Source organism: Leptodactylus fuscus, chromosome 4 (genome assembly GCF_031893055.1).
Source record: "Leptodactylus fuscus isolate aLepFus1 chromosome 4, aLepFus1.hap2, whole genome shotgun sequence".
NCBI classification, from domain to species: Eukaryota; Metazoa; Chordata; class Amphibia; order Anura; family Leptodactylidae; genus Leptodactylus; species Leptodactylus fuscus.
In genome coordinates, this window is record NC_134268.1 from 159,814,947 (window position 1) to 159,837,290 (window position 22,344).

Genomic DNA, 22,344 nt, shown 5'->3' on the forward strand with positions numbered 1-22,344 from the left:
AGGTGGGAAACTAGTAGCGAGGCATTTCTCAGTACTAGACGGGTGGTCAAGAACCCTCGGGATGATCCCATGTCAGTTGAAATTTTTCCAAGGAATCATGGAGAGAGGCAGTGAGATGTCCCAGTGTACAGGAAAGTCATCAAGAGTAAGGGGAAATGATTGTTTCCATCTACCGGCTATCAAGGTCTTGGCTGAATTGAGAATATGTTGGAACAACGTAGCTGTTTTTCCATAGTTCTTTGTTCAGCACATACTGGAGAGGATCCAACTGGACGTGTGATTGCATATGTAGAGTCCTTAGGACAAGGGTTCTCTCTTCAGCAGTCTTTATTGCAAGTGCTTTACCTCATATTGACCGTATTCTGCTTCTTCTTTTGTTATAAATACAATATGTCAATTTGCTTGAAAGGGATGTATTGTCAGTTTAGTTATTTATTAAAATTAGATGGTGAAATATATCAATATTGTTCTATTTTCTGTACAGGAGACTGACATCTTGCCTGAGCTTGTCCTCTGCTCTGTTAACAACATTTAGCAACATGCTTTACCACATAGTCATGAAGTCGACTCCTTAAATTCTATGGGAAAGTTTTCTAGGCAAGGACGGGGAGTAGGATGGTGTTGTTGTCTATTGTAATGGTTTTTGTCTTGTCTGTGATGTAAATGAGGTGGTTGTTGAAAATAAACTGAAAGTATCAGTCTATTATTAGGCTTAGTGGCCAGAGTGAAAATCGCAGGGTATAGAACTGTGATACATAATGAATAAAAATAAAAAATTTTAAGTATGTTTGACATAAAAAACCTGGTTTAAAAATAGCTTATTTTCTGCTAACACGGTCCCTTTAAATTCAACTCCCCATAGATAGTAAGATGGTGTGAATAGCCCCGTTTTACAAATCCTTTTTATTTTTTCTCATTTTTAACAATTCTTTGCATTTAGGTATATTCCTGTTTTAATGGCCCAGGCGAAAATATACTGGAACATGGAGAACTATCAGATGGTGGAGAAAATCTTTCGTAAATCGGTGGAGTTTTGCAATGAGCATGATGTATGGAAACTGAATGTGGCCCATGTCCTATTCATGCAAGAAAATAAATACAAGGAGGCCATTGGCTTTTATGAACCCATAGTTAAAAAGCACTATGACAATGTGAGTAGTATCTTTATCATTACACCTATGTTATTAATCTCTTACTTTCCAGAGGTTATTTCACTGTTCAATGTGTCCGGGCTTATGATCAACATAAAAGAAAGCTATTTGATTGTTAGCTGTAGACAGAGATTTCACCTTCTACCTGGACTAGTTTTTTACATATCACTCAGTGTACATATTGAATTTAGTTTCTTTCTCATTGACGTATTGATCCATTGGTCAAATGCCATGGTAAAGTTTTATTCCATTATAATAATGTGATCAGGTTTGTATAGGATGACCTATGGACCACAAAAACAATGATATTGGGGCATTATCTAAATAGCGGTTCCCTAATATCATATGAGAGGCCCTTTATGTGTAGGAGTATTACAATAATAACTTGTAAGGCTGGGGGATATACCAAGTAGACTTACATAAAAATTGTGATTAGGAAATTACTTCCTGTCTGTAATGCACTGAGTGAATACAGACTACTGTAAGTGGTGGCCAGCACTGTGCTGACATATTGCACAAGGCATATTAATGACACTTAACCATACACTTTGCTATTATTCTCAAACTCCGACTTGTGACTGTAGGTAAGTATAGAAATGTACATAAACACCAATGTGTTAAGATACAACGTGGCTAACTCTAGGTTCTCACCTGTGCCTGGTTTCCGTTCCCCAAGTGGACCTGTAAAACAGAAACCCAGTCTGCTTAAAAAGCGGTTATCCACGGAAACTATAATGGGGTCCACGGTTTCCTTCTGAAAAATGCCAAGAAAAGAATCATGCTTGCAGTGGAATTAGAGGATTTAATCCCCGAACGTAGATTGAACACTGGTGTAAATCCAGTTTAGGGTATGTTCACATGGCAGAAAATGGATTCTTCGTGTGAAAATACCGCGCGGCTAGCCGCGACAGGATGCCAATGCAGTGCACTGGTATTCCGCTCCAGATTAGGCCTGAATGAATGGGCCTAATCGGGAGGGAGTCTCGCCCTGCAGATGGCGCAGCTGAGTCACCTGCGGAATCCGTGGCAAGATAGGTCATATCACTTTTTTTTTCACTACTAGCTAGTGGAGAAAAGAAGCGAGCAGCTCCCATTGAAGTCAATGGGAGCCATTTTGGTAGGCAGATTTTGAGGTGGAACCCACCTCAAAATCCACTGCTAAAAAAATAGCCCTCAAACATAATCTTTTGCACAACAAATGACCAGTGATACCGTCTTCCTGCAGCGAATCCTCTGCTCTGTCTAGACAAGCTTCAACTGTCCAAAAATGATAATAACACTTTCACCTGTATAGAAGGTCCCCATACCCTTTAGGTGAATGGGACCAGTCGATGAGCTAATGTGTAAGAGGTTGTCTTATCCCTCCCAGTGGCAGATGTGGGAGGATGGAAGGATTTGGCATGCTAGATCTCACTTGAGACAAGCTGCCACCAAAGATGTTTGCCAGTGGCTTATTTCCCTTCTCTGTACACATGAATCATGCAATGCATTGGTTCTTGCTGGCCTTGCAGAGATAATATGACATACATAATTCATGTAACTACTGGAGTCACTAACCTCCGCAGTAACACCTAGTGTATACAGTAAGTGATGGCTGAGACCAGTAACTGACTACAGCAGTCACATGAATGATGACATAAATGGGTGGGTCATTTTTTTTTTTTTTTTTATGTACCATTTCTTTCCTTTAACCCCTTAGCGACCCTTGACGTAACTGTACGTCATGGGTCGCATGGGGATGTATGGAGCGAGCTCACACGCTGAGCTCGCTCCATACACGGCAGATGCCGGCTGTATAATACAGCCAGGACCTGCCAATAACAGCAGCGGTCGGTGCCCGAGCCGATCGCTGCTGTTAACCCTTTACACACTGCGGTCAAACGCGACCGCAGCGTGTAAACAGCACAGGCAGCATGGGCGCCGCCATGTTTCCCCGATCGCCGCCCTCCTGAACGTCACATGAGGGCGGTGATCGGTTGCTATGACAGCCGGAAGCCTATTGAAGGCTTCCAGGCTTGTCTCTGCACTAGATCTATTAGACGATGCCAGAGGCATCGTCTAATAGAAGTGCTGCGATTTTCCTATTCACTGCAATACTGTAGTATTGCAGTGAATAGTATGAGCGATCAGACCCCCTAGGTTTCAAGGTACCTAAGGGGTCTGATCATAAATGTATAACAAGAAAAAAAAAAGTTTTTAAAAGTATTAAAAAAATAAAAAAAATATAAAAGTTCAAATCACCCCCCTTTCCCTAGATTAGCTATAAAAGTAATTAAAGAACATTAAACATATTAGGTATCCCCGCGCTCCAAAATGCCCGAACTATTAGAATATTAAAACATTTATCCCGTACTGCGAACGGCGTAGTGGCAAAAAAAATAAAAACAGCCAAAAAGCGTTTTTTTCAACACTTTGCCTCCTATAAAAAATTGAATAAAAAGTGATCAAACCATCAGATCTTTCCCCAAATGGTATCAATAGAAACGTCATCTTGTCCCGCATAAAAAGACACCACAACCAGCTCCATACATGGAAATATGAAAAAGTTACAGGTGTTAGAACATGATGACACAAATTTTTTTTTCTATTTTGCAAAGTTTATCATTTTTTTAAAAGTATCAAAACATTTCAAATACTATATAAATTTAGTATCACCGCGTTCGTACTGACACGTAGAACACAGGTAACATGTCATTTGTACCAAACAGTGAACGCTGTAAAAATTAAACCCATAAGAAAATGGCGCAAATGCATTTTTTCTCCAATTGCACCTCATTCTGAATTTTTTTCCAGCTTCCCAGTACATTGCACAGCATATTGAATGATGCCATTACAAAGTACAATTTGTCCCGCAAACAATAAGCCATCATGTGACTCTGTGAACTGAAAAATGAAAAAGTTATGGCTCTTGAAATGTGAGGAGGGAAAAACGAAAATGCGAAACCAAAAAATGGCCTGGTCCTTAAGGGGTTAAGCAAATTTCTTACAGTCCTTAACAACCCTGATAGAGCTCGTCTTCAACAACTTTTCTTAAGTGTATGTATCTTAATTTAAAAAAAATGTTTCTATCTCGACATTTATCAGAAAGATTTTCCCCTCCTACCTTCACTCAGTCTGTTGTCACTAATGAATTAAACAATACAGATGTGAACACACCCTTAACAATGTACAATGTGTCAAAAAGTTTATATAAGGTATCATTTTAAGAAAGTTTAAACTGCTAAAAATTAGACTTTTAAAGTGAGATATCATACAGGCCCATGTAATGTTCCTCTTTTATAACAAATCCAGATACCTTCTTTAACCTTGATGTTCAATCATTAAAATATCATATTAGACTCTTAGTTGGTAAAACTTTTAGTTAGGGTGGGTTCACACCAGCGCTTAAAGGGAACATATCATTTAAACTTAATTTTTTTGTCCCTATCACGTCGGAATAGCCTTAAGAAAGGCTATTCTTCTCCTACTTTTAGATGTCTTCTCCGCACCGCCGTTCCGTAGAAATCCCGGTTTTCGCCAGTATACAAATGAGTTTTCTCGCAGCATTGGGGGTGGGCCCCAGCGCTCAAACAGCACTGTGGGCGTTCCCAATGCTGTGGGAGAACTCTCCAGCGCCGCCGCCATCTTCTTCAGGAACATCGTCTTCATGCGTCTTTTTCCGGCGCAGGCGGTGAAACTTGTAGGCCTCGGGCAGAGCAGACTGCGCATGCCCACAGACCACAAGAAAATGGCTGCTTACTTACAGTGTAAGCGGCCACTTTTCTTGTGGCCGCAGGCATGCGCAGTCGGCTCTGCCCGAGGCCTACAAGTTTCACTGACTGCGCCTGAAGAAGACACATGAAGAGGATGTTTCTGAAGAAGATGGAGGCGGCGCTGGAGAGTTCTCCCACAGCATTGGGAACGCCCCCAGTGCTGTGAGAAAACTCATTTGTATACTGGCGAAAACCGGGATTTCTACGGAATGGCGGTGTGGAGAAGACATCTAAAAGCAGGAGAAGAATAGCCTTTCTTAAGGCTATTCCGACGTATGATCTACAAAAAATTAAGTTTAAAAAATAGGATCCCTTTAAACGATGTTCACGGTTTCCTTCTCCACTTAAAAAAATGCAGAGAGAAAAGTCCTGCTACCAAGTCTATGGGGTTTCCAGGTTTGCTCAGGTATCCGCTTTTTAAGCGAGTTAGCTTTTAGTTTTTCGGGTCCCCAAGCGGACTCGAAGAACAGACAGCTGAACGCTAGTGTAAACCTAGCATAAGAGTTTCTTACATCATTTGACAAATGCTCTATTCACTCACTGTTTACTGAAGCATACACATCATCTCTGCACCGTTTTTTTCCTGTGTGTCTTAGCTGGGACAGTGTAACATTGAAGAATGTCCTTGCAAGAGAAAAGTTTCGGTAAACTGAGCGTTTGTCTCTTTTGTCTTTTTTTATGCATTTTTTCCATTGCTTTGGTTGCATGGAGTTCCTGAGTGCTTGCCTCTATATTGTGTGTTGATCTGCCTCCACTCTCCAGTTTTCACTGTGTATCCTACCATAGTGCCATGCATTATCAGCCTTCATAGTTAATTGTTAAAGAGGACCAGTCAACAATGACAAATCTCATCTGACAGGAACTGGCACCCTGAGTATTTTAATGTATTGCTTATCGAAATCTGTTCAGCTATTCCAAAGATATAAGCCCTTTTGATGCAAATTAAGTTATACTAGCAAAGTGGATGATACCACTGTGGTTTCTCAGGAGGGTTCTCTGTGTGCTGTATGTTCGGCAGCGTTACCGCCCACCTGGCTAGTATACCTTAATTTGCATCAATATTAAATTAGCGTATATCTTTGTAACTTCTGAACAGATATGGGTAAACAATACACCAAGATACTCAAGGTGCCAGCACCTATCAGATGGCATTTGTCATTGGACTTTTAACACCTGGTGACAGGTTCCTTTAAAAGTATATAGTGGCATCTATATATGAAACTAGAATAAAAAGTCACATCAGTGCAATCTCAGTGCAGTAAAAGACTGGAGGAACTACATTTTTCTTTCTTTTTCTTCTTTCAACCATGATTGAGAAGTATATAAGTAAGAAGTTGCACTTGCGGTTTTACAACATAATGAATTTAGAGTGCTGCTGCATGGGGTTTTGAATTGGCTATAGCCAAATTCAGTGGTGGGGCTGTTGATGCTTTCACTTAAAGGGGTTGTCCCATCTCAAGGATCCTATCTATACTGATAGCTTATGTATATTGAAGCCTTTTCCTAAATATATTACTTTAGAAATTCTGCTTTGTTTGCCTGCTATGTGAATTTATTTCTCCTATTGTATACTCTGTGTTGCTATAACCACAAACCTGGGAGATAGGACAAGCGTTCACTTACTCAGTGCAGGCAGGACAATCCGTTCAGATAACTGCACTTTGCTGATAAAGCCTGGTCTGTTATCTCTCTAAGTAAACACAAAAAACTTGAGAGTCTTCAGTAGATGATACCTTTTTTTAATGGCTAACTCATAATGATGACAGAATATAACGTTTTGAAGCTCTAGGCTTCTTCAGATATATCTAAAAACAGTTTCTGAAGGATGCATATATATGTACAATAGGACACTAGGAGTAGAATTTTAGGAGGGAGGAGGAAGAGGGGAAGAGGCTTATTAGTATATACACGTAAACAAATCCACAGTTCCCAGGTTCTTATCTTTATGGCTGTCTCAGTTCAGTGATTTCTGTAGGATGCCATGAACCCATGTGAAAGGTTCATTCCATTCTCCAAAGTGTCAAATAAGGTCATCAGCTTGTACTCATAAATCCATCTGTTCTTCTTGGATTTAAAATTCCCTCTTAAAACCAACATTTTCATGTCATTGGCTAGAGAAAAATTCCAGCTGTGCTGGAATCAATGGAGTGCACCTGTTCAAGCATGTGAATTGTTAACATTGGTGGCGGTGAAACACGGATTAATTACAGCTATATATCATTACTGGATGAGTAGTTTTGCTGTTGATGCACAGCTATTAGGCTAAGGCCCTATGTTGCGGAAACACAGCTTTTTTTGGTTGCAGATTTTGCTGCAGTTTTTTGAGTCAAAGTTAATAGTGGTTTGAAAGGGAATGGAAAAATAAACGAACCTCTTAAATGTTTTCCTTATGTTCAATAAACTCTTGACTTTGATGAAGCAAAGTCTGCAAGAAAAAAAACGATGGGGCCTTAGCCTTAAAGAGATATAGCTTGAATTAATCGTTGTTTCACACACTTAGAAGTGAAAGCACCGCAGCCCCTGCACTGAATGCAACTGTAACCACATTCAGATCCCTGTCTGGCACCATCTCCATGCCTTGAGCATGCTGGAGGCATCTTATCTATGCGCACTCTCATTTAGAAGGTTGATGTCCTTGTGATAAGCATGTAGCTGGTATTACAGATGAGTAGTAGATATTTTTCTATCCATGCATTCCTATGGAATGTGAATAAAGAGCTTCCATCGCCGCTCATGAAGAGTATATACAGTAGGGTAACATACACATTAGATTAATGGTGGCCAATTTCAGTGGGACCATCTGACTAATGGGTATTGGTCTGTCTCAACTTGTATATGAAGATTCAGGATTTTGGATTTCAATATGCTGAAATCTTAAAGGAGATAAACCTCCACCAGAGATATGCACGGTTGGCCGAATCAAACATGTATACGTATTAAAGGGCTATGGCTGTCAGGATAATAGCTGAACTACTGTATGACCAGCCTTGTAGTCAGGAGACAAGTAGAAGTTTTGTTGGGCATTTTTTTTTTTTTTTTTTTGCAGTGCTTTTAAGTCTCTAATGTGGTCTGACTATATACAAAACTGAATAAATCATTATTTGTTCATGGCTGTGTGTATAAGCCCAATCCTTATGTATCAGCATCTTCCAGTTGTAAGCCATGGATACAGGTGAACAGCTGGAATCCAATGTAAATCTATTACAGGGCTTTCATACCATGACACTTCATTTATAGTACTGGTCTTTCATAGAGGACTGAGTATGACCCGGCCAGTTCCAAGTGAACTGTCACTTGTCACTAGCCCCTGTTCAAATCATACTTGTGATGTATGTTTGCCATGCACATGGGGAACACTTTCTGATATATACACCATTATGTCCATAGATTTTTACTAGTCAAGTGTATTGGAAACGTTCGCCCTTTCCTCATATGTTTGTATAGGCTGGTGTAGTGTTTTCTATAATACCTATTGAATAACATCTATGACTGCACTTTCCACTACAAGAAATACTATATGTACTATGTAGTTTATGGGTTTTACAATTGGATCCAATGACAGACAGGGAAATGTGTATGCCTAAAGATACATACATCTAGTGTTTTTTGTATTGTTTTTTAAAGGGGCTCTATCATTGGAAAAAGCCATTTCTAACTAATCCCATACTTGCATAGCCTTTAGAAATGCTATTACACTCCTACCTTTAGCATGTAAATCGCCTCAGTAGTGTTTGAATAAGTCCAGTTTTATTCATATGCTAATTAGGTTCTCGGTGCACAGGAAATTGTCACCAGCTTGTGTCCGTTGCTAAAATCTTGTACGGACAATAGCCACGGACACTGCTGAGCGGACACCAACAGTAGTGTGAACGCCCCCTAAGCCGAGGACACCCACGGACCCCATAGACTATAATGGAGTCCGTTGGGTGTCGGTCAGATTTACACTGATTTTAGATGGAGTCTCCTACGAGAACTCCAATGCAGATGTGAACGCTGATGTTTATACTTGACTCCAGTTATTTAATATTGATATACTGTATAAGATCATAATATATAGGTCTAATGTGTTACTTAGGCCTTACCTTTGGATTGACGTACTGTTGTTTCTTTTGCTTGTTTTTGTTTTTGTTTTATCTACTCGGTTTATTAAAGTTTTTCAAATAAAACCCATATAATGAACAGTAAAGTGAAGATATAGCATGCCCTGGAACAAACAAGGAGAATATCAATAACTACAGACAGAAGTAAACCAGCAGTAAACAATATATCACTCCCATGTTGCTACCTGCAATCTGAGTATGAATCAGTTATATCAAAGGAATAGGTTGTCAGCCATGTAATAATCCCAGGGAGTACCACGCCGTATATATAATACTGTTAACATATCTTTATGCAAAGCAGCGTTTAACCAATTCATGCAAAATAGATGCACATTTGAGATAACCAACGTAAAAGGTACTGGGGTGGCTTTTGTCCAGTGCTGGAGAATACTTTCCCTTGTCACACTGGCCTATATAAAAAGCGTAGACTTAGATGTAGAAAGGCGACTTCCATCAGCCTCTGGCGGGATATTAAAAATAGCCCATTCTGGAGTCCGGTCAAAAGGAATTTGGAAGTTCTGAGAAAGCTAACCACAAACCTCTGCTCACCATATCTGCGTCTGGCCGCAGCTCCAATAGTTATGAATAGCAGAGTATAATTGCTAGCATTCAGAGTACTGTCATTTTTATAGAGGACCTGTCACTACTTCTGACATGTCTTATTCAGTAAATCCTTCATAACATAACAGCTTTTCTTATAGCTATGCATTGTGTTATTCCTCTGTTATTCTGTCTGTATACTTACAGATAAATTGACAACTGGTTGTTACCGTTTCCATTGTTAACGGTGCGTTCCTACACACACTGATACTAGACAATGTCCGAGTATATAGGGACACATCCAAAAATGTAATCCTAAATATCTAGGGGAAATAACTGAGGAACAGCGTAACTAAGAGTTCTAAGAAAGTATGCTCCAGAATTGTTATAATAGATAGATAGATAGATAGATAGATAGATAGATAGATAGATAGATAGATAGATAGACAGACATAATTTGTAGAGATGACAGGTCTTCTTTGGTACTTGGCGCATGGGCTTTTAATGTTTGCATTTATAAGATTATGGTATGTTTAGTTTTGGCAATATGTGTGTGAAATATTATTTGCACCCATTGATTGTGTTAAGAGAGACACGCTCCTCCACCGCCTTCACTGGTAGTAGACATTGGAATACATCCGCTGTATGTTTATCCATTAAAGCCTTGGCATTCATTATAAAGTAAGTTACATTTGCTTTGTTTTTTTCTAGATCCTGAATGTCAGCGCCATTGTTCTTGCAAATCTGTGTGTGTCTTACATCATGACCAGCCAAAATGATCTGGTAAGTTATCCCTGATGAGAGAACCCTTTTCATGGACTACTGGGAACGCCCAACTGGAGATCTAAAGGGATAAGCAAATAGAGGTTTAAGCACATATCAGTCAGTGGTTCTGCAGCTTATCTTATATCAGTATCTTAGCATTGTAGTTATTAACGATAAACCATCAGAAACTGGAAATGGTCCTCCATTTCTACATATTCCCTGCTTTCTTCTCTTGGGGGAAAAGAGGGAGACAGAAACAATAGTCAACCATATAAGTTCGGTAACAGACTGCACCCAAAGAGTGGTGAGGTGATGTAAGGAAGACAAACATAGGGGGAAAGGCAGCAAGAAACAAGGTGGTGGAAGCAGTGGCCCACTCCCGTTCCCACTACCCATGCTCCAGTTTATGGGGAGCCTTGGAAAGGAGTTCTGGGCAACCACAGTAAGAGGAAGCCTAAATACAGTCCTATGAAAAAGTTTGGGCACCCCTATTAATCTTAATCATTTTTAGTTCTAAATATTTTGGTGTTTGCAGCAGCCATTTCAGTTTGATATATCTAATAACTGATGGATACAGTAATATTTCAGGATTGAAATGAGGTTTATTGTACTAACAGAAAATGCGCAATATGCATTAAACCAAAATTTGACCGGTGCAAAAGTATGGGCACCTCAACAGAAAAGTGACATTAATATTTAGTAAATCCTCCATTTGCAAAGATAACAGCCTCTAGTCGCTTCCTGTAGCTTTTAATCAGTTCCTGGATGAAGGTATTTTGGACCATTTCTTTCTACAAAACAATTCAAGTTCAGGTAAGTTTGATGGTCGCCGAACATGGACAGCCCGCTCTCAAATGATCTGAAAACAAAGATTGTTCAACATAGTTGTTCAGGGGAAGGATACAAAACGTTGTCTCAGAGATTTAACCTGTCAGTTTCCACTGTGAGGAACATAGTAAGGAAATGGAAGACCACAGGGACAGTTCTTGTTAAGCCCAGAAGTGGCAGGCCAAGAAAAATATCATAAAGGCAGAGAAGAAGAATGGTGAGAACAGTCAAGGACAATCCACAGACCACCTCCAAAGAGCTGCAGCATCATCTTGCTGCAGATGGTGTCACTGTGCATCGGTAACAATACAGCGCACTTTGCACAAGGAGAAGCTGTATGGGAGAGTGATGAGAAAGAAGCCATTTCTGCACGTATAGAGTTGCCTGAGGTATGAAAAAGCACATTTGGAGAAGCCAACTTCATTTTGGAAACAAAGATTGAGTTGTTTGGTTGTAAAAAAAGGCGTTATGCATGGCGTCCAAAAAGAAACAGCATTCCAAAAAAAACACTTGCTACCCACTGTAAAATTTGGTGGAGGTTCCATCATTCTTTGGGGCTGTGTGGCCAATGCCGGCATCGGGAATCTTGTTAAAGTTGAGGGTCGCATGGATTCCACTCAGTATCAGCAGATTCTTGAGAATAATGTTCAAGAATCAGTGACGAAGTTGAAGTTACGCCGGGGATGGATATTTCAGCAAGACAATGATCCAAAACACCGCTCCAAATCGACTCAGGCATTCATGCAGAGGAACAATTACAATGTTCTGGAATGGCCATCCCAGTCCCCAGACCTGAATATCATTGAACATCTGTGGGATGATTTGAAGCGGGCTGTCCATGCTCGGCGACCATCTAACTTAACTGAACTTGAATTGTTTGTCCAAAATACCTTTATCCAGGATCCAGGAACTGATTAAAAGCTACAGGAAGCGACTAGAGGCTGTTATCTTTGCAAAAGGAGGATGTACTAAATATTAATGTCACTTTTCTGTTGAGGTGCCCATACTTTTGCACCGGTCAAATTTTGGTTTAATGCATATTGCACATTTTCTGTTAGTACAATAAACCTCATTTCAATCCTGAAATATTACTGTGTCCATCAGTTATTAGATATATCAAATTGAAATGGCTGTTATAAACACCAAAATATTTAGAACTAAAAATGATTAAGATTAATAGGGGTGCCCAAACTTTTTCATAGGACTGTATGTATCCATAAAGTTCCTTCACCACTAGGTCATCTATACATTTAATATCTTTAAATGCCTCCATTCATGGGGGAGCCAGTGAATAAGGTGTCAAGTGGCTACTCCAAAATGCCTTAGAAGTCCCTTGTTAATGGAGCCCAGAATCTTGAAAATCTGGTTCCAGAGAGCTGGCTATGAAAGTATTGAACTGCATATTGTATAATGTCATTGTTAAAGGGATTGGCCACTTTCAGACCAATATTGAGAGGCAAATGTTATGGTTTGTATAATAAAAAGTTGTACAATTTTCCAATATACTTTCTGTAGTAATTCCTCACGGTTTTCTAGATCTCTGCTTGCTGTCATTCATTCTGTTACTTCTAAAGGATAAAAGTCTGACCATGGTCATGTGATTTACAGTCCATGGTCATGTGATGAGGACACAGGTGCACAGCTGATTACCAGGCAGATGTCTGATTACTGTGCTGTAACTATAACAAGCAGCACCTGTGTACTCATCACATGACCATGGACTGTACATCACATGACCATGGTAAGAGTTATATCCACTAGAGGTAACAGAATGAATGACAGCAAGCAGAGATCTTGAAAACTGTGAGGAATTGATAAAGAAAGTATATTGGAAAATCGTACAACTTTTTATTATACAAACCATAACATTTGTCTCTCGGTATTGGTCTGAAAATGGCCAACCCCTTTAAATCATGTAGACCCCAAACCAGGGGCATTCAAATTACACATGGTGCCAAGAGTGTTGGAACATTGCCAGCACAGGTCAAGTACTGAAGGATTAATGCGGTTCAGGCAATAGGGTTTGTGTACCATTGGAAAAGCATTTTATAGTTTGTTTTGTTTGTTGTTGGCAGGAGATAGAAAGGTTTTGAGTGCAAAGTAGTTTTGTCGCATTCTTAAGAAGAGAACGTCCTATCTGACCCTGTTTACCACTTTCTCAAGGGAACCACATCAGTCTGTACTTAGGAGAAACCTATAGATCAAAGTGGAATGCACCTAAAGGGATACAGAGTCATTGGAATTAAGTGGGTGTACATGATAGGGCGAGAGAGAATGTTTTTAAAGGGAACCCTCTACTGTGTGACTAGAAGGAGCTGCTCCCTGACCCCATAACTAATTAAGGTAAATTTGCATATGGCAACTTCAGGCTTTAGAAGCTTATAACTTGACTCTACTGAGAAGCAACATAAGAAAGGTCACAATTTGATGTTACACCTGCTGGGACTAGTTTAGGGGGGAAATCCCTTTTAATAGGAGGCATGTCAGTCATTGACTCCTCTAAGTGTTCTTGGCAAGCTATCATGCAGATACAGTGATTGGAGGAGAGCCACTGACCGAGAGAGCGCCACCCACATGTCACATACAGGCTGCTACTGTATATAGCAGGGACTCAATATGGGATTTTTATGTATGACCATCTTTAATATGCAACTTGCACTAATATATCAAACTACAGGCTTTTATTTATTACTTTCTGCCCTGTATTCAACCAGGCTGAAGAATTTATGAGGAAGATTGAGAAAGAAGAAGAGCAGATTGCTTATGACTACCCGGATAAGAAAATATACCATCTTTGTATTGTTAACTTAGTTATTGGGTAAGCGGACATAAAATATTTTCTCTTAAAGGGTTTTTTCATGTGGAAAACCCCATGTATGTTATTTTAAATAAAGAAGAGATATTCACTGATGCCCTACTGTGGCCTAGTCCCTATAATCTACCTTTACTTCCTCATGTGTCTCAATACACATGATATATATGCCCACTTACACTAGCTTCACACCTGCATTCAGCTTTCCGTCGTTCCTCAGGTCTGCTTGGGGACACGAGAAACGGAAACCTAATTCGCCTAAAAGCGGTTAACCATGGAAATTGACTGTAATGGAGTCCACTGGGTTTCCAGCCAAAAAATGTAGAGAGAAAAATTCTGCTTGCTTTTCACTCACCCTATATGGTCTGGACTTGGAATGGTGTAACCTTCTGATATGAAGCCTGTCCAGATTCGGCTGTCTGGTACAGCTGAAATGGTGGGTCTTCCTTATCTGTGATGTAGATGCAAGTAGCATCCATGTAGAAGAAAATATACTTAGCAAGAAAACCTTTACATACAGTAAGATTTTTATTTTCCAAGCATGCCATCATTGTCTCCTACAAACAGTCCGTAATAGTGAGTTGCCAGCAGAGAGTTGGGCTCCGATTTCATCTCGCACTTTTATGTACGTCCCTTGTAAAGCTCCTCTCGGCATCTGATATATTTAGAGCACTTACTGATGATTTATTTATGTTTTCTCTTTTTCCACAGAACTCTTTACTGCGCCAAAGGGAATTATGAATTTGGCATATCACGAGTTATCAAAAGCTTGGAGCCATACAACAAGAAGGCAAGTCTGAATATTTAAAGTAGACCACTGAGGTTTAGTCTTTAAGGGTATTATAAGATCATAAATTTGTAAAAGTAACTTTGCTTCATACAGTTTGTGCAAATATAAAATGGATTACGGCTGCCTCCCTTGCATATCAGATGTTAATAAACAAAGTGAGGTCCTTAAAGGAATATTCCCAAATTGAACATTAATGGTATAACTGCAGGAGGTAACAGGCTGGAGTGGAAACACATCAAGTAGCTGTATCTCAGGCTGTATATCACCTACAATGGTGATTCTATATTTGCAGCTCCCATGGCTCTATCTCAAGTTGTATAATGAATATAGACAGGACCAGCACCAAGATTAAGTCGAAATATGCCTGTGGCCACTTGCATTGCCAATCCAAAGAACTAATATTGTAACAGGAAAGTCACAGTACCATAGAGGCTTGCACCAGGTGAAAAGAAGTCTTATCTTTATTCAATCACAGTGGGTGCATCACAAAGTGCATATCGTGCAACAATTCAGCACGAATATCTGCCTTTTATCAAGCATTTATATAATGGCTAGAATCATAATCCCCAGATTTATTATGACACTGAAATCTATCTAGGTAGTATACAGCTTGAGAAAGAGCTGTTGGTAGGACGGACCTTTCTCATACATCCTTGGCTACTAAAAGTAGGAAGTATGACATATATCCATGGAAGTGGATTTATAAAAATTCAGAGTACTGTTCATTATATAGCAACAGCCTGTACATTGCATTGTCATTGGCTTTACCCACATGTTTCACCATCTTCAGTATCAAGCACCTGTACATTTGCCAGACTGTGGAATAATAATTTGATTTTCTTTGCAATGTCTATTAATTTGGTTTACAGCTTGGAACAGATACTTGGTATTATGCAAAGAGATGTTTCCTATCCTTGCTGGAAAACATGTCCAAACACATGATCATGCTCCAGGACAGTGTCATCTATGAATGTATTCAATTTCTGGAACATTGTGAAAGTAAGTTATGAAGGTTTATTCATCAGGGTTGCGTAGGTGGTTTCAGATCAAGAAGTCAGCATATACACACATGGACAAAATTGCTGGTACCCCTCATTTAATGAAAGAAAACCCCAGAATGGTCACAGAAATAATTTGAATCTGACAAAAGCAATACATAAAAAATCTATGAAAATGAACAAATGAAAGTCAGACATTGCTTTTCGCTTCAACAAAATTTTAAAAAAAATTAAACTCATGAAACAGGCCTGGACAGACATGATGGTTCCCTTAACTTAATATTGTTTTGCACAACCTTTTGAGGTAATCACTGCAATCAGTCGATTCTTGTAACTGTCAATGAGACTTCTGCACCTCTCAGCAGGTATTTTGGCCCCTCCTCATGAGCAAACTGCTCCAGTTGTCTCGGGTTTGAAGGGTGCCTTTTCCAGACGGCATGTTTCAGCTCCTTCCAAAGATGCTCAATAGGATTCAGGGCTCATCGAAGGCCACTTCACAATAGTTTTCCACTTAGCCATTCTTGGGTGTTTTTAGCTGTGTGTTTTGGGTCATTATCCTGTTGTAAGACCCATGACCTGTATCTGAGACCAAGCTTTCTGACACTGGGCATCACATTTCACTGTAGAATCCCTTGATAGTTCAGAGATTTCATTGTACCCTGCACAGATTCAAGACACCCTGTGCTAGATGCAACAAACAGCCCCAGAACATAACAGAGCCTCCTCCATGTTTCACAGTAGGGACAGTGTTCTTTTCAAGATATGCTTCATTTTTCCATCTGTGAGCATAGAGCTGATGTGCCTTACCAAAAATTTAGATTTTTATCTCATCTGTCCATAGGACATTCTCCCAGAAGCTTTGTGACTTGTCAACATGTAGTTAGGTTATTATTACTTTTGTCAGATTCAAGTTATTTCTGTGGCCATTGTGGGTTTTTCTTTCATTAAACGAGGGGTAACAACAATTTTGTCCACGTGTGTATGTGCCTTACCCATGTTGTAAAGCAGGCATTAGAAACCTTTGGCACTCCTGTTGTTGTGAGACCACAACATCCAGTATAAGAAATTTTGTATTATATCTTACAACAGAAAATGCATCTTTTTATACTAATTTATTTCATCTCGTGTTCTACACTATCTTGCTAAACTGCACAATTCACTGTGCATATGTCTTAAGTGAAGACTGGTTGGAACTCACAGACAGGTATATAGAGTCTATGGAGGAGAGATCTTTATCATTTTTATAGCACTCCTTTGTGGTACTAACCTTTATTTTTCCAAATAAAGCTCTGATACTATGGAGCTCTTACTGTTATCTGCAGCAGGACTTTCACATTTCTTATTTTTGTCTGTGATATTATGAAAAAGAATTGAAATGGTTATTGTGTAAAGCCTTACTTTAGATTACACAAATGCACCCACTTGATGCTCGCACCACCCTAGAGACCAGAATGAACCCATTAGTTTAATCCCCTCCCGCCAGAGGCATTTTTGATTTTCAATTTTCGTTTTTGACTCCCCACCTTCCAAGCCCCATAACTTTTTTTTTTAATTTCCACTCACAGAGCCACATGAGGGCTTAATATTTGCGGGACAAATTTTTCTTCATAATGATACCATTTATTATTCTGTACAATGTACTGGGAAGCTGGAAGAAATTCACAATGAGGTAGAATTGGAGGAAAGTGCATTTATGTGACTTTCTTACTGGCTTTGATTTTACGGCATTCACTGTGCAGCCAAACTGACATGTTACCTATATTCTATTTTCCGGTATGATTCCGGCCATACCAAGTGTATATAACTTTATTTACATTTTAAACCCTTAACAAATATCCAAAACTTAGCAAAAAAAACTTTTTTTTTTTTTTTTTAAAGTTGCCATATTTTGACACCCATAACTTTTGAATATTTCTATGTACGGAGATGCATAGGGCTTCTTTTTTGCCCTATATATGTATGTACATGTGCATGGATTTGGGTGGTGTCTGGGCAGCCCCAATCTTCTCCAATAAAATTAGCCAGATGTCATAATAGATTGTATCCACATTATTTTAGATAGCTGTATATACAGTATGTAAGAATGGTGCAAAAGATTTGTGTCATTGTAGCTTTCAATATACTAACAGAAGAATGCACTAAACTTACTCTTTTCCCTTGACAGTTTATGGTAGAAACATACCAGCAATAATTGAACAACCCCTGGAAGAAGAGAAGATGCACATTGGCAAGAACACCGTTACATATGAAGCAAGACAGCTGAAAGCGTTACTGTATGATATAACATCCTGGAACATATAATGTACTGGAAATCTAAATATTTTTGTGTTTTTTCCCATAATACTAGAAATGTAAATGTCATTTTGTAGTGTTATAATTAAATTATTTTCTTTAAAAAAAAATTGAGATCAAGAATTTGCTTCTGTGGTTAACACCATGTTTACAGCATCAGTACCATAGGCTGATGTTGTAATAACACATCATTTTGCAAGTTGTTTGGGGTTCCCCTAACTATGATATAGTTTAGTGTTACAGCTACGAGAATATAATCATGCCACAGTAAGGAAATTAAGGCCAGGTTTCTTGTACGTGCAAGACCATAGAAAATTCCTACATTGATGGTTACATTGATTGGCAACCTATTTAGACAAAAGGTACCACTGTACCAAAACTTTTTTTGTACATTTTGTTGCACTGGCCCTGTGTATAAGAAAGCATAATATGATGCTCTATCCCATACAGCTGGAAGAAAGGATTAACAACATATACTATCCCATTGGAGGCCAAAAGTACACTCCTCTGTCCTACAGCTAAGAAATGGTGCCTATAAGAAGATGACAGGCAGAGTGAAAAAATGAGTGTATGTCTCTTTAAAATTGTTCAAATTGGGTTTGCCCGCCTCCGAAGCACCATATGTGGGGAAGTTAGCTCAGTAAAAGCAGCTATGTGGACCCAATCATTCAGAGACAGGGACACAAATCTTGCAGCAAACTGGTTTATTTAAGGGAGCGTTCACACTACCGTCAGTGTCCGACAGCTAGTGTCTGACGCTAATGTCCGTTCAAAATCTTACATTTTTCATTGATTTAAATGGACGTCGGGTGTCCTTAACTGTCCGTTCACAAAGATGTCCGATTTTTCAAGCGGACAGCAAAAACCTACATGTAGGGTTTTGCTGTCCGCTTGAAAAATCGGACATCTTTGGGAATGGACAATTAAGGACACCCACGGAGAGGAAAAGAACACACCCGATGTCCATTTAAATCAATGCAAAATGTAACGGACACAGCTAGTGTCCGATGCTAATGTCCATGCAAGATTTTTCGCGGACATTAGTATCGGACACTAGCTGTCGGACACCCATGGTAGTGTGAACGCTCCCTATAGAAATGGCAAAATAAATAAACCTCTGTGTCAGGCACAAAAAATAATCAAAATAAAATACAGCCTTAACTTCAGGCAAAACAGAGTGAATCAAAATCCTGCTCGTCTGAGCACTAACTAAACAAATAAATACTAACGGTATGTGTGGCTTACTACCAGCCACACGGTTCAAACAAAAAAAAACAATACTTTCTCAGCAGATGTACAATGTCAGGAGAGACCCAGGTGCTCCCTCTCGCTGCCAGAATCTGCCATGAATTGTAGGCTCTTCAGCTTTTTATGGGCCAGTAATGAGTCCAGATTCTACACCTGGGGTGAGGCCTACTCAAGATATGACCACACATATGTCAGAAACCTGGGGCTGATATATCTAGACTCCAGCACTCTACCTGCCACCTTCTCACAATACATTTGATCTATAGCCAGGGGCTATTTCTTGCATAAAATGTAGCTTACTTGGTCATTCTAACATGATTGTGTCTTTTCGTTGCTTATGTTCCATGCAGAGGGTTAGATATACATTAACGCTATGGACATGTAGACTGGAAATGAATTATAATAGTGTCCTTGGAAGTTGTCAAGTTGGGGTGAAGGGTGATAAATAGGTATGGAAGGTGGCAGCCAGACCATACCTACAGCCATGTCTTATTCCACCATGCACGGTGCAGACAGTTTTACACAGCATTTGATGACTTGCTTCCTTTAATGGATCTGAAATTGTAGAATAGCCTGGAGCTACAGACGTCTGTCCATGGCTCGTGAATCACATTAACACTCTGTACAGCACATAACTGGAATAACTCCAAAGCAGAGAAGTGAAAATAATAATGGTCTAAAGGTCTGACAAGTAATCATATGAAACATGGATATCAGGATGCCCTATTCGACCCTAACAGGAAGCTGAATTGGAAGGCTCCAGATTGAAGGTGTGATTAAATTGCCGTAGTATGCCGGAGCTGATTATACTTCAGCAGCTTTGTCACAATCAGCTGTGACATATCAGAGCAAGAAATTCTAACTCTACATGCACAAAGCACAAATTCAACAGAAATGGGCGGCGAAATTGCTTTTCATTTCCATTGTACTGCAGATTAATAGCCAAACATTGCAGGATTGCTGCTAGAAAGTCTTTTTTTTTTATTGCTTCACTATTTCTTGGTATAGGCCTCAAGTATGTTTGTGTTGGTGATGTTTTTTAATTATTTTTTTATGGTTTCCTTCTCTTAGCCCATTATTTTAAAATCCCAGACAACCCATTCAAACAGAAAGTGTCCGTGATCTAGCGTTTTAACATTAGATTCTTGGGTGAAATTGTTGGGCTCAGTCAACATACACCTAATGTGAATGGCCAGTTCAAAGAAGACCTTTCACCATCTTCACCAACTGAGTGCTTATCATCTGTGAATAGGTACTGCTCTAGAGATTTCAGCGCACTTGGACTTTTTTCTTTAGCTCCCACCATTCCTGAGCAACGGGCACAGTTATGTATGTTATGTTATGTTATAAACTCTGTGATGTCAGGAAGGGGGGTGTGATTCAGAACTCCAAACAGACTCAGCCAGTGTTACACCCCTTGCCTTCCCCTGTCTGACACCACCCTCTTGACAGTACTCTTACCATATGCGTCTTTTTACGGATCATATTCAAATATACATTAAAATGTTTCACCCATGTGTAGAAAAGAACACCAAACTGTTCTTTAAAGATGGGAAACCACTGAGTTTTAGTGAGGTCGTTGAGGCCAGAAGTAAGTTACTGCTGCTGTCATTTATCACTGCCCATGGCTTGAAGAAGATTACAGGTACTTACTGTAAACCGCAGTATAGCCATCAAGTCAAGAGGATGTTGTTCAGAATATCAAGACCCTGGAATGGATGCTCCTTAGCAAGAAAGAAGGCTGAGGTTAATCCAAATATACTGTATATGACCAAAGTTCATTGACATAAGCTTTCTTCCAATGCCTGAATGCTTGTTTTAGAAACCACATTAAGAATAAACTTCAATTCTAGGTAATAATAATTTTAATATGGACACATACTGTAAGTACAGACTCACTGTGGTAGACCCTTCTAGGTTCTCTGTAATCTGAAGTGGTTACTGAGTTTCAGGCATCATGTTAGCTGTTCCCACAATGATTGGCCAGTAGCCAAGCATTGGGGGAACATAACCTTCAACCTCGATCCTGCCGGAAAAGATCGTGTTCAGAATTCCGATCACGATCGTGAAATTTACTCGATCACCGATCGGAATCCGATCTTTTCCGAACCCGATCGCTCAACCCTAGTGGTCACCAATGTCAGGGTTAGAAAAGGTGACGGTATCCAAACTCATTAGTAGCAGGGTTAGAAGATGAATTATAATAGAGGGACATATTGAATGAGGTGTGTTAAAATGAAGACTCGACTACATCATTTAGGCCATGAGGATAAAGGGTAGTAAGGCGATAAATCCAGAAGGATTCCCTTTGTCTCAGATGGAGGAATCTATCGGGGACAGAGCTGGGAATGTGTTCAATTGGCATGATTTTAGTGCCATTGAAATTGCCGTTATGAACTAGACCAGGCATGTCAAACTCAGGGTACACCAAGCGCCACATGAGTAACAAGAGGTTGTTGCGAGGGCCGCACACAGCAGCTAATGGCTAGGGCCTAGGGGACTGATCGCTAATACCATGCATCGCAAAAATCCGGCATTTCTATTGCAGGCTACATAGAGTAGCCTACAATAGAAAGTATAGAATGACAGGCTGGAGCCTCACAAGGCTCCCGGCTGCCATAAAAATGCACAGAGGCCCTGAATCTTGCTCCGGGTGCCTGCGATTGCCGGTAAAATGGCACCTCAGTTAAAGCTGGCAGACACCATTATTGTGTTGGAGTGCTGGGGGGGGGGTGCTGGGGAAGGGAGGGCTGGGGGAGGGGGTTCTTCTGGATGTCTGGCCCTTCCTTGGGCTTGAGGACTGTTTTTTCCCACCCACTTGCAATTCTTGCACTTGGGGGTTAATAGGAGCACTACAGACTGTAATGCTCCAATTAACCCCCCAAGTGAAAGAATTACAAGGTGGGTGGGAAAAAAAACCAGTCCTCAAGCCCAAGGAAGGGCCAGACAGACATCAAAAAGTCCCCCTCCCCCAGCACCCCAACCCTTCCCCAGCACTCCAACCCCCCCATCATCATAAATCTAGTATTTATCCCCTATCCATAGGATAGGGGTTGAATACTTGAAAA

The 22,344-nt window shown here is 39.9% G+C and overlaps 2 protein-coding genes across 3 annotated transcripts in view; both read left to right on the plus strand.

Moving 5' to 3' along the window:
- The window catches only part of LOC142200720 (intraflagellar transport protein 70A), a 37,624-nt gene extending 19,559 nt beyond the window's left edge, over nucleotides 1-18,065 (plus strand). The window contains exons 14-20 of one of the 2 annotated variants that reach the window (XM_075271279.1): nucleotides 941-1,151; nucleotides 5,500-5,547; nucleotides 10,255-10,326; nucleotides 13,851-13,954; nucleotides 14,660-14,738; nucleotides 15,608-15,737; nucleotides 17,901-18,065. In XM_075271279.1, the coding sequence (XP_075127380.1) occupies nucleotides 941-1,151; nucleotides 5,500-5,547; nucleotides 10,255-10,326; nucleotides 13,851-13,954; nucleotides 14,660-14,738; nucleotides 15,608-15,737; nucleotides 17,901-18,037 (781 nt within the window). In that variant the 3' untranslated portion in view covers nucleotides 18,038-18,065. The remainder of the gene's footprint in view (nucleotides 1-940; nucleotides 1,152-5,499; nucleotides 5,548-10,254; nucleotides 10,327-13,850; nucleotides 13,955-14,659; nucleotides 14,739-15,607; nucleotides 15,738-17,900) is intronic. The other variant, XM_075271281.1, reaches the window with a different exon arrangement.
- Nucleotides 1-22,344, plus strand: part of TMEM108 (transmembrane protein 108) — a 515,125-nt gene that overhangs the window by 259,708 nt on the left and 233,073 nt on the right. The gene's annotated exons all lie outside the window — the stretch shown is intronic.